At 40.8% G+C, this 13,012-nt stretch overlaps 2 protein-coding genes across 2 annotated transcripts in view; one reads left to right on the forward strand and one right to left on the reverse strand.

The window, feature by feature from the left end:
• pappa2 (pappalysin 2) overlaps positions 1 to 13,012 on the reverse strand; it is a 114,697-nt gene that overhangs the window by 14,354 nt on the left and 87,331 nt on the right. The window contains exon 25 of the mRNA XM_085804087.1: positions 3,527 to 3,598. Within this exon, the coding sequence (XP_085660213.1) occupies positions 3,527 to 3,598 (72 nt within the window). The remainder of the gene's footprint in view (positions 1 to 3,526; positions 3,599 to 13,012) is intronic.
• On the forward strand, positions 8,153 to 12,666 carry LOC146970640 (uncharacterized). Its single transcript, XM_085804441.1, has 4 exons — positions 8,153 to 8,249; positions 10,923 to 11,190; positions 11,371 to 11,687; positions 12,014 to 12,666. The coding sequence occupies exons 1-4, from the start codon at positions 8,153 to 8,155 to the stop codon at positions 12,373 to 12,375; spliced, it is 1,044 nt and encodes a 347-aa protein (XP_085660567.1). The 3' UTR covers positions 12,376 to 12,666.

The raw sequence follows: 13,012 nt of genomic DNA on the forward strand, positions 1-13,012 counted from the left end.
TATTACACCCCTACTTTTGATAATTCTCACATACAGACAGAAGGTTTGCTTTGATGCTGGCAGCAGGTTAAAAGTAACAGGGTCACCTAAGACAATATGACCATGAAAGTTATATTTTGGCCTTGATGAAGTGATCATATATCATGGTCCACTTGCTATTTGGCTTTGTGAGTTACTCATAGTAACTCATAGTCGCCTCATTTTTGTTATTTTAGAGTCTCTTCTAGATCGCCAAGTGAGGAGCTTTTAGCCTTGAGATGCTTTTTGCATACAGGAGTTGGCTTCCCTGCCAATGTGAACAAGCAGGGAGAAGGACCTTAGTAAGAGAGGTCAGGTGACCCGCTAGTTACTCTGGCTGTGCTCGCTAGATCCTGAAGTTGGGAGAAACTAGAAGAACAGCCATCACTGCATCACTCCTCTGATCTGGGCCAGACAGAAGCCTCTCTTAAGAGGAGGACAGATGAAAACATCTAAAGGATTCTCAGACTGTAACGAAAAAAAAGATGCTCAATTGGCCTCAATTCTACATGTCATGTCTGGAAGAAGCTAAGCTCTGTGGAAGTGTTTTCCAGAGGCAGGCACGGGGAAACAGTTGATGGAAAATATATTGGAACAATGGACAGAGATAACCTAAACAAAAACCTGATCCTGAGGGTGGGCAGAAGGGTTGCCTGCCAGCAGACAATGACCCTCGGCAGACAGCCAAGAATTCTGTAAATGTCCTTGCTTGAGTTACCCAGAGTCCTTCATCTACAAACCCATCTAACCTGATAGAGTTTGAGATAATGTGTGGATAAAAATGACCGAACATCAGGGTGCTCAGGTGATTGAGTGGTTACACAGCAGCTTACTGCGTGTCATTCCCTCAGTCTCGCTCCCTTATTTCCTGTCTTTCTTCACTGCCCTATCCAATAACAATAAAAATGCCCCAAAAAATGCTGCAAAAGGTGCAACAACTACTGAACTACAGAGGGCCTGAATACTTATACTGTACATAACAAAATGCAGTGAGACCATGCATTGGACAGCATCATAATTTATAATAGGATATAGCTAATCTTTATTATTGTCTTTGTTTTTTCCAACATTACATAGGGAGTTGATGCTCTCAAGGTCTTGTGTATAATTTAATAATTTATCAGAGATGTAATGATGATGCAACACATCCGTAAAAATACTAACTTGCTTCTGAACTGAACTGTCTCAGTAGGAAATGTATAGTTATGTTGAAAATACTAAACTCTCTTCAAATATCCAGATGTCGTTTCCAGTAAAATCAAATCTATTTTTATTGCAAATGTGGATTTAAGATAAAAGCTGACTTTCTTACTTTGTCAATTAACAGGAAACATTATCCTCCTAACTTCATATCAATCTAGAATGTTTTCAAGATTTAAAAGCCTTTTGTCAGCCTGAATGATTAATCTAAATCTAACATAATCCAGTGATTAATATATTTCCCTTTATCAGATAATCCATTAGTGTTGGCAGGCATAACAGCATTTGGCAATGCCAGGATCCCTGGAAAAAAAAGTGCTTTGGACAGATTTGAAAAGGATTCTTGTAAAGTTTAAAGTGTGAGAATATCAATTTCTGCCTGAAATTTGTCATCATGAAATGTGAAGCATATTGCACACTGGCTCTGGTATCTTGAGTGGTGATGACAACAGGGATACAGCATGTTTTGCTTCATGTTTAATATTGTTGGAAAAGTCTGTCTAGGGCAGTAAATTTAATGTGGTTATGCCCAGAAATGGTGTAATTGTTTTAAGGATTAAGTATTCCTTATCTCAATGCTAATAAAATATCTTTGATAATAATGGGACCAAGGCCGAACTGAGATCCTCCTGACCTCAAGGCTTTAAAAGCACATGCTAGACATGTTATGTAAGAACATTTTATATTTACACCTTTTCCACATATTTGTGAAAAAGACGGCATCCTTTGATAACGCAACAAGTATCCATCAGTGTTTTTACGAAGTGCTTTGGTTGCATTATGTGACAGATAGCATGTGCTGTCAGTTTGAATGGATATTCACAACAGTCTGTCATGGACGCTGCAAAATGTATGGTTCAAATGGTACATACAGCCATAACCACTTTGCTGCCTGGAGCCTCTCACTTCTTTGATTTCATTGTTTACTGTATTAGTAGGGTAGTTGGGAATATATTTGACTTGATGCAGATCGGTGCTTAGATGCTGGAAGCGTGCTGTTGGAAATTACTGTGTCACAGCAGCAGGCATGTACAGTAACACACACAACACACTGAGTGACCTGCAGATATATTTTCCAGTCTGGACTAATAGTGTAGAATCATTGCAATGCCCAGCAAACATAGACCTACAGCATAATGTAAACATGGAAGAAGAGAAAAATTTAAATTTGTCACCCACACTCATAAATTACCTCATACAGGGTTGGGATAAAATAGGTATTTTGTGTCGCATATTACCATGGAGACATGGGTAAGGGTACTGTATCTGATCACTCAGACAAATATAAAGTTGTATTTTTTGGACAGACTACAACAACAGGGGCAGCAGCACTATAAAAGCAAATGTCTGTGACTGAATGAATGAGTGATAGAGCTGCATGATCAAGTTGCACCATTAGTTAGCTAAAAAGCCCCATGCCTGTGTCAGCCGAGTGTTGGACGTTGCACTTTCAAAATAATTTGGCGAAGGCCCTTTCTACTTCTATTGTTTATCAGATCAGACATTTACAGGGGCTCCACAACAGGTTTCAACAATCATAGTCTTTAAACACATGTAACACTTTAAACACCTATTTACCCTAGGCCTTTACTTGAAACTGGCCTGTACTGGATTAAGGTCTTTATTGGTTGGTTGTTGTCACAGTTGAATGATATAATGCTGTTAAATCTAGGAGTCGTGCACTCTTGTGTTGTTTTTAATTAATAACCTAAGTAAAGATGCTGCTAATTTTTAGGCTGTCAACTTTTTCTGAAGCCATGTCCCACTGTGCCCTGTGTCATCCCACTAGATGACTGGGATTATGGGGATACATGTTAGTACAGTATGGTACTGTACTTATCACACTTATCAGACTACCTTTTGGTTCATGTGCTGTAAATGTGCTGGCCCATTTTTTTCTCTTCTTCTCCCGCTCATCTCCCCCATGATTCCACCCATTGCTTACCAGACCAGAAAAAAACATGTGGTTTACTTTTTGTGACTCATGAGCCACTGGTACACCCTCCACTACTAGGTCAAAAAACATTACAACTCTGATATACAAAAGGCAACAATCGTAACTCAAGCACTCTCAGCTGCAGTGAATAATTTCACAGTCCATGACCATATAAAGTATCCGCCGTGATTAAAATAGATTTTCACTCATTTAACAATCTTAAAGGCCTAGGTGAGACTGATATCTGGAAGGAAGAGTATGCTGTGTTGGCCTTCAAAGCATGCTTGATGGATAAATGGACAAAAAGCAGATTGAAAGAACAAAAATACTCCTGTGTTTGAAGCAGGACTGCTTGGCTGTTTTGACTCTTACCTCACATGACTGGATGCAATGAATGTGTTGAGGTTCAGGGTGCCACTTCATCATCCCTGTACAGACTATACTCTGGAAAACAAAACACATATGGACAACTATTGAGCAATGCAGTAGGAAGAAAAGGAAAGGTTTAACTAATTTAGACTAATCTTTGGCATGAGAACTACACAAGTAAGTTATGGGTTGAGGATTTCAATATTAAACTAAAACCTCCATCCATTTTGCCTGGACAAATAGTGTTTCTCGATTATGAAGGCTGAATAACAAAAGGTTGAAGACATTATTTCAACTGCCATTTCCAGGGTCAAAAACACTTTCAATATCAATTTCCAAGCTAACAACCGCTCCAGAACAGCTACTATGTGATAGTGAGTGAGGATGTAGTTGAAAAGTGCTGAGGAATTACTCAGTGGGAAGTATCAGAAATGTGTCACTAAATGTCACTAGAATGATGGGATATCTTAATTAGTGTATTTCAGAAAACTTACAATTCAAATGTTTATTGCAGCTTCAGCAACGTTTACAGTTTGACTTCAGTTGAACTTTCTGCCTGAACTAGCTTGCAGGCTTTGCTCCATTTATATATCACTTTGTATTGTGCTTAGTGTCAGCTGATTTCAGCCCTTTGCTTGTGTCTTGCGGGCACCACAGTGGTACTGTGGTTTGCGTTTTTGCCTCTCAGCAAGAAGGGTTTGATTTCCTTCAGTCGGACATGCACCCCCCCTAAGTAGCCTGTGGGTGTTAGGGCTGTCAGTTTTTAGAAAAATGAGGTTCGAACGAATATTGAATGACCCGTAATTCGTTCGGATATATTCGAATATTACAACGACCCCCCAAATCCCCCCCCGCGCGCGCGCGCGCGCGTCGCCGTCGCCACACACACAGTCGCGGTGTTTTATTTTGAAAATTGACCGGATACTCTCGTTGTTTCATGTTTGACTTCCTGCCCAGCTTGACGCGATTGCTCGCGGCTCTCACACAAAATAGACCAGACGCTGCACGGCGCGAGCCGGCCGCGGAGGTGCACGCCGCGACACCACACCAGCGGTTAATATGGGCACAGAAAGTAAACTGGCTCCGTTTCTCGGCTCTTCGTGGCCCTTCCGTGTCCGGTGGAAGTTCCGCGGCGCTATGCAGGCACTGGGCACTGCAGCCAAAGACGGTAAATAGAGTATCTTTGCTGCAGCCTGCATATCTAGCAGGTCATTACTGCTCGAATACGAACTTTCCCCCTCACATTCGAACGAATATTCGAATGTCGAATAAAAAGTGACAGCCCTAGTGGGTGTGTGTGCCTTGTTTGTGTCTATATGTCACCTGTGAAATCTTTCTGTTTAGGTTTTACTGTAGTGTAAAGGTACCAAAGTCATGGTCATGGGCACTAGAGATGTCTCGAGACTATTCAAGGCAGTACAAGTGCTCTAGTCTGAAATGAAACTTGAAGAGAAGAAGGTTGAGGCACACATGAAGTCACAGTAGCATGTTCGGGTGCAGCAGCAACAGCACGAGTGGTGGATGACGATACTTGACTTTAATCCAGATCAGCAGGGACAAGTTATAGGCAACCAAAAACACATGTTACAGTGGCACCACAGAACACAACAAATCCTCATGCACAAGAAGACAACAGCTGTGCTGTGATTTTGGCCATCTATACTTTAACAAAATGATCACTTTGACCCATAACTAATTAGTGCTCATTTGTAATGTTGTAACAAGTAGTAGAAACTACTGAGTGTTCATGGGTTTAAATATTGCATATTTACTTGGCTGGTGTTTATATTTAGTCTTTCAGTCTATATAGTATATGCTTACAGCACATACACAGCACACAATGAATTCCTTCCTATAATTAAAAGCTTATTACAATAACAGGCCCTAGCACTTGGACTGCCTTACTATTGACTGTTACATAAAAGACGACATCTTGCACTTATGCCGTGCAAATTTTCTATTGTTTTTGAGCACATATGCAGTTTCTGTTGTTTGTTTTGCATGACAACCTTGTGATGAAAGAAAAATTATAGTTTTATATAACAATCTAAGTGGATGCAAACCTCAACATTTTGTAAACTTTGGGTGAGGCTGTGGTCATTCATTTGACCCAGGGAATTTACAAGGTGGTTAGAAGAAAGCTGATTGACTAACAAATATGGACAGAGAAAGTGGATCCTCCCCTGTGATTTCCTGAGCAGCTCGACCCAGCAAGGGAGACCTGATTCTGAAGTATTTGAGATAACACAATGCCTCGAAATCACAAGGCACCGTCAGAGATATGGTGCAAGAAGCCAGACCTCCTTCCAACTATTTGACCTTGGCAGGGGTGGATTAACTGGCTGGCTAACTGACCACCCAAAAGCAAGGTGAAACTGGAGCAGTGTGGGCAACAGTGTTAACGTAGAAGTGATAACTGAGATATGATATTGGGTAACGGCACCCACCTTCAAAGCAAAACACCAGCTCTCTAAATCAGACCCATAATCTGGCATTCCCTCCAAAGTTTGTTCACGGTGACCTGCGTGCACTGTGTGTGAGAGATATGTGTATTTCCTAAAAGGCTTGACGTCAACTGGAACCTTTACTCTTGCTATCTGCCTGTGATTTCCAGTAATACAACAGCACTTGAATGATAACGAACACGCTCACATACACAAGAAGTGGATTTTGTTGTGTCATAGTGTGTGATTAGCCGGTGCACCTGGGAATTAAAAGTGTTTTTGCAGAAAACTCCAAAACTCTAACACTGTCCTGCCAGTGATTCCGTCAAATATTTGATATGAAACACATTTGTACAGATCATGATGGTTGCAAAAATTCTCAGCTGCAATTTGACTGAGGGGGTTCATTGCTGAACATTTTCAGGCAGATTTTTGAAGCAGCCTCAGGTCATTTCAATTAAAAACGTAATTGCTAGTTACAGTCTGTGTTGTGTTTTATAGTTTTGACTCATATTCGGGTTTAAATTTGAAATGTTTTGTTTATTATACGTACAATTGAAAATATTTGTAGTTGTACAAATAACTTGTACAAGTAACTGTACTGTAGTTTGTACAGACAGTTACTACAGCTAAATAATGGCTAAATCCAGAAAAAATAACCCTTGATCTGTATTAGATATACCTGGAAATGATCTCACCTCCACTGGCTGATTTTACAGTACATTTGTTGAAGAGTCATAGTTTGATTGATTTGTTAAAAAGGACTTTCCCACATAGACATGGACACACATTTTCATTTGCTGAACTACTTACTGTTAACTTTAGAACTAGGCTTTAAATGATTCACAATCAAGCAAATACCAGGAAGCCGTCTCCAGATCGTTTTCAGCAGCAAACCAGCTTGTTTTTGTCGACGATCCCACAGATGAGTTGTCTTTAACTGTGAGTGAACTTTGGGCTTATGAGTAAAGGTGAGTCAGTCTGGAGCGGTAGCTGTTTACTCCATGCTGTTGTTCAGACCACCAGATGTTTGGATGCATTATTCATTCCAATGGGCGTTTCTGTGCAAAAAATCTCAGCGCTGTTTGTCAACGGATCAGCTTTCATCGCACCCGGAACTGGTCGCATGGCAGCGACCGAGCAAAACAATAACTGTTTTCTAAAACCTGCCAAGAGTTTCCAAATGGTAGCAGAACCACAATCCACAATATTTAAACCAATCAAGCTATCTCATTTTTCACCACATCATGCTTCATCATGCAGCATGAAACACTTTAGAAACAGGTGCAACCAATTGTGCAGGTTGACATTTACAGTGTTTTACTGAACTGGATCAGATGGACAAAACTATCGTTATATACTTGATAATAGTTTTTTGATACATGGATTTTTCAAGATTGATGGAGTTTTGCGTTTAAAGACTTCACGATCTGCCAATTGCAGATATCATGAAGTCAGAGATCCAGTACTAGAGCAGCGATCAAAGCCAAAGCAGCTAAAATGACAAGGATCTGGTGTTTCCTCAAAAATTTCATACTCGGAAAAACTTTTAGAACATGAGGGCATGGACATTTTAGAAAAGCTTGTCCAAGCTGAAATTTACAGAAACACAGGGAGTACTGCTCAGCCTGTGAAAACACTTATATTAAGTGCAAGTCTGAGAAAACCACTAAAATGACATCAGATAAGTTATGTGAGGATATGCCTGGTCACAACACATTTTTCACAGAAGACCTGTTAAAAACTGAAGAGTGCAATATGTTGGTATTTACCAGGCAAGTGAAACACACTTGCAGGTTGCACTATGAGATGAATACAGAATTTTTGGAACCTGAGCTTTAATAAATGTAATTCATTTATGGTCACATCTCTCTAAATTCTTCAAACCTAATCCAAAGACAATATGATCTATTAAAGGGCTTGGTTTCAGTTTCACAGACTAAGAGCGTTCAAGATGCAGTTGTAAAATGCACAAGATGGCGGCCGTGAGGCTTGCCACAGTACAAGCAGCGTTCCTGTCTGTCATTCTAGTGTCTTCGTTATTTGTTTGTAATGTGTCGTGCCTGATCCAATACGGCCGATCCGAGCTCTTAAACCTCCAACACATCTCTCACAGTCATCTGAGTCTGTCTACCTTGCTGGAGGAGAAATTACGGGACTTTAACATCTTAAGCCATTCAACACCATGGCCGCCGACCAAGAAGAGCCGGCGCTCCGGCACCTCTGCCAGGTTCAGGAGACGCCCTTACTGGCCACCGCTCCCAGCTCTTCTGTTGTCAAACGTCAGATCCCTCCGGCATAAGATGGATGAACTCCAACTTATGATACAAAGCAATTAAGGACTACAGCGACTGCTCCGCCATCTGCCTGACAGAGACCTGGCTGGATCAATCAGTACCTGACCAAGCGGTAACACCACCATCCTGCTGCAGAGACTGGATCATGAAATTGGGATTAAAGGACCTGCCCTAAAATGGTTTAAGTCATACTTATTTGACAGGTTTCAATTTGTTAATGTTAATAACGACCATTCAGAGTATAGCAGAGTTACGTATGGTGTACCGCAGGGTTCAGTCTTAGGGCCAATCCTCTTCATTCTTTACATGCTCCCATTAGGTGACATCATCCGGAAGCACTCAATCAGTTTTCACTGTTATGCGGATGACACGCAACTCTACTTGTCCATGGAGCCAGATGACAGAAGCCGCCTCATCAATCTGCAAGACTGTCTGAAAGACATTAGATCCTGGATGTCCTCTAACTTCTTGCTACTGAATTCAGATAAAACTGAGGTCAATGGCCCTCATTTATGAAACTTGCGTACACCAAAAAAATGGGTGTACACCAGAGGTGGGTAGTAATGCGCTACATTTACTCCGTTACATTTACTTGAGTAACTTTTTGGAAAAATTGTACTTCTATGAGTAGTTTCAAAGCAGCATACTTTTTACTTTTACTTGAGTACATTTGTGAAGAAGGAGCGGTACTTTTACTCCGTTACATTGGGCTGATTCTGCTCGCTACTTTTTTTTTTTTTTTTTAATCGATCCGTCTGCCGCATGCCGCATGGTCTGTTTTGTTTATATGGGGAGAGCAATGATTTAAAGTCGGGACTTCCCAGAGGCTCTGTGACTATCACATGACTGCATCTCACCAATCAAATGTAGCCACTAGCGACGTCTAACTCCGTTTCACCAATCAGGCAGAGCCTAGCCATCACATGACCGCACACACACTCCCCGCGGCAAACAGGCGGAAAAGAGCACAGAAACAAAACGATGGCGACGGCATGCAATTCCGAAGAAGCCGAAGGGGAGGAGGCACAACACCCCTGGCCCCACATAAAAGAAATGTTCACACTCCAGGCAACAAAAAAAAACAGCTACATTATGCGTTGCCATTTGTGTCTTCCGAAACAAGTGGAGGTTTCAGCCTACCAAAGTTCAACTTCGAATTTGCGTAAACACATTGCGGTAAGTAGTACTTTCCCCCCCCTCTTATTTTTTCCCGCTGTCTTTGTAGGCTGACGTTAGCCCTGTTTATCAGAAATAACTGTAAAATTAGGGCTGGGCAATTTAACTCAGTCAGCCAGTCCCTCCTCCTGCTGGACTCGGTGTCTCTCTAGCGCGAGGCTGTGTGCAGCCACAGCCACGGTGCTCCGCTTTGATCTTTGCTCAGCTGATAGTTACTGTAACGTTAGATCTTCACATATCTTCAGCAGCTGCAGGTGTGTAGCGTTATTTTGGAAGGAAAATGTATTTTATTTCATCTATTTAAATATTTTACATATTTTGATCATCAAATGGAACTATTTTTTTTATTTTTTTTTTATTGTTTTAATACATTTTTCAAGTAAGGGCTGATGTTAAAAGTGTTTGCACAACAAATGTTATGGCACTTAAGTTCATATGGCAGCAGAACATTGAAATAAAAGTGCACTTTACACTACTTTTGAATTCATTATTAGAATACACACACACACACACACACACACACAGAGGTCACAGACAAAAGTAAAGCAGAATAAACCAAGTGAAAGCTTGATCTCAGTGAATACAACTTAAATTAAATGTATTTTTAGGAACTCTTTTTTTGTGTTAGGCCCTACACATGTATGTAAGTATATAAGTATTTTTTTTTCTGTCAACAGAGGGTTCACCCCACCAAACTGACCAAATACACAGACCTGATAGAATCCCACCGAAAGAGAAGATCGTCTTCTGCTGAGGAACCTCCCACCAAGAATGCAAAGATCACAAGTTCCTTCACTGTCCCTTCACGGCGAGTAACACAGGCAACACTCGATAAGCTTGTGCTAAATTTTGTGTGCCAAGCCAACCAACCATTTTCTGTTGTTGAGGCACCATCTTTCAAAACCATGATCGAAACCTTGCAACCTCAGTGTACTGTTATAACAAGGAAAACATTATGCTGTAGAATACAGGAAGCTGCGAAGACAATGAAGAGCATAGTTATCAAAAAGCTAAAAGCTGTCAACCATGTTGCTACCACAACGGACTGCTGGTCTGCCAGGCAACGTAGTTACTTAGGTGTCACCTGCCACTGGATAGACCACAACTCTCTGGAGAGGCACTCCGCTGCATTGGCCTGCAGACGCCTCAAAGGCTCACACACATTTGATGTCCTTGCTGCAGCATTGGAGGAGATACATTCCGAATACCAAATCAGGGACAAAATTACCAGGACAACAACAGACAGTGGTTCAAACTTCATAAAGGCGTTTCGAATATATGGTGTACACGGGAAAGAGGACGAGGCCACTGATGGACAGGAGGAGAAAGACTTAAACATTGATGATGGGTCAGAGGATGAAAATGAGTTGGACGTGGAATATCAAGACGTTTCTGCCATTTTGGATGATGACACTGGACTTGAGTACCAGCTTCCAAAACACCAGAGGTGTGCATGTCATCTCCTAAATCTTGTGTCAACAGTCGACACCACTGTTACAGGAACTACCAATGAAACATACAAGAGGTTGTCTCGAGCAGCTTTTGCCAAATGTAATGCTCTGTGGAATAAAACGAGCAGGTCAGCCACAGCAGCTGAAACTGTGGAGCGAGAGTGTAAGTTGCAGTTCCTCCGACCAAACCAGACCCGTTGGAGCTCCCTGTTCCTTGCAGTTGAAAGGATTGTGCGCATCCAAAAGGAGCAAGGAGAAAAAGCAATCCGCAATGTATGCATGGCACTGAAGATTAAGATGTAAGTTGGCAGAATTTAATGTATGTTAATCCATCTCTCTTAAGTTCAATATCATGCAATGTAGTTTCTTATTAACCTATTTTATTATTGTATTTGTATGTTCATTGAACACACAATGAACAATAAATATATGTATCAGAAGTTGCTAAAAGCTCATTTTGATCTTTTCATCTTTTACAGGCTCAATACAGCTGAGATGGCATTTTTGACAGAGTACGCTGCAGTGATGAAGCCTGTTGCGATGGCTCTCAATGTCCTCCAAGGGGAAACATCGGCCCACATGGGCTTCCTGCTGCCAACACTTCATCAGCTGCAGGACAAGCTGAAAAGGTTGCAGGCCTCATGCAAAATGTGTGGCTGTCTCATTGATTCCCTGCAGCGTGGGATCACAAAACGCTTTGGAGACATCATGCAAGAGCCGGAGTTGATTGCTGCGGCAATTTTATTGCCAAAATTCAGGACATCCTGGACTACTGACGATAACATCATAAAAGCTGGTAAATGTACATGTGAATCAATTCAAGTGTAAATCAGTAGTATTGTACAACACCTCTGCCATCAATTCTGCATTTACAAAGATAAGAACATATATTTTTAATTGATATTGTCAGAGAAATATTGATTTAACCATATTTTTGTTGAGATTGTGAGGGCTGTAACTTTATTTTGTTAACAAAAACTGAAAAATGATGACAAGCAACAGTTATAAACACAGAGGGTTTTAATATATATAAAAAAAACAGCAGCTTAGCAGACTATATATTAGATGGGTAAGAAAAGTGTACAAACCTAACTCTTTTGAAAACTATTTATCTTGCCACAGGCCTCGACTACATCAGAGGGCACCTGGGTTCCGACTTGGAGCTGGATGAGGAACCTCAAACCAACAGCAGTCATTCAGATGAGGACGATTTCTTTGCATCCATGGGAGAAGGGCAATCAAAGACAGGAGAGCTAGAGAGGTACCTCTCCTGTACGTCACCTGGAGGTATGGACCTTCTCCATTCTTTTCCTGAAGTGAAGAGGCTCTCACTAAAGTTGAATACAGCCCTCCCAGCGTCTGCCGCCTGTGAGAGGCTGTTTAGTCATGCAGGCCTCCTGTACACAGCTAAAAGGTCACAGCTTCAGAGTGAAAATCTTGAGAGCCAGCTGTTGTTGAAGATTAACGGTCACTTTATGGAGTGAACATGCACGCACACACACACACGCCTACACTTACACACACCTACATACACACAGTGTTATGAATGAATGAAGGAAGGAAGGAAGGAAATGTATTGGTCACTCAGAGACTGCCTTGTTGTTGTTCTTGTTATTCATTGTACAGTAATCTCTGCAGTGCCTATGGATCCCACTGTTCTGTGTTGAGTGTTCTATGGTTTTTAGAAACTTGTTCTTTGTAACCTCAACTGTACCTCTACTATTGAGCCCATTGTTTTGTTAATTTATTTTTATTGTAATGTATTTTTTTATTTTTTATTTATGTTACTGTGTAAAGATTTAAGTTATTATATTATTTATTTATTTATTATTGTTTATTATAAACTGTTTCAGTTGTCTAAGGGAATTCTCCGGCTCTGAAAATTATCATTGCCATAATATATTTTTGTGCATGCATCATGTGCATTATTTGACATTATTTGACCTGAGAAATAAAAGAGGTTACTCGACAGTTACTCTGTACTTGAGTAGTTTTTTCACCCATTACTTTTTACTCTTACTCAAGTAACACAGGGTGACAATACTTTTTACTTTTACTTGAGTCATATTATTCTAAAGTAACAGTACTCTTACTTGAGTACAATTTTTGGCTACTCTACCC

This window comes from Trachurus japonicus, chromosome 17 (genome assembly GCF_045865225.1).
Source record: "Trachurus japonicus isolate A0001 chromosome 17, Traja_1.0".
In the NCBI taxonomy this organism is placed as follows: Eukaryota; Metazoa; Chordata; class Actinopteri; order Carangiformes; family Carangidae; genus Trachurus; species Trachurus japonicus.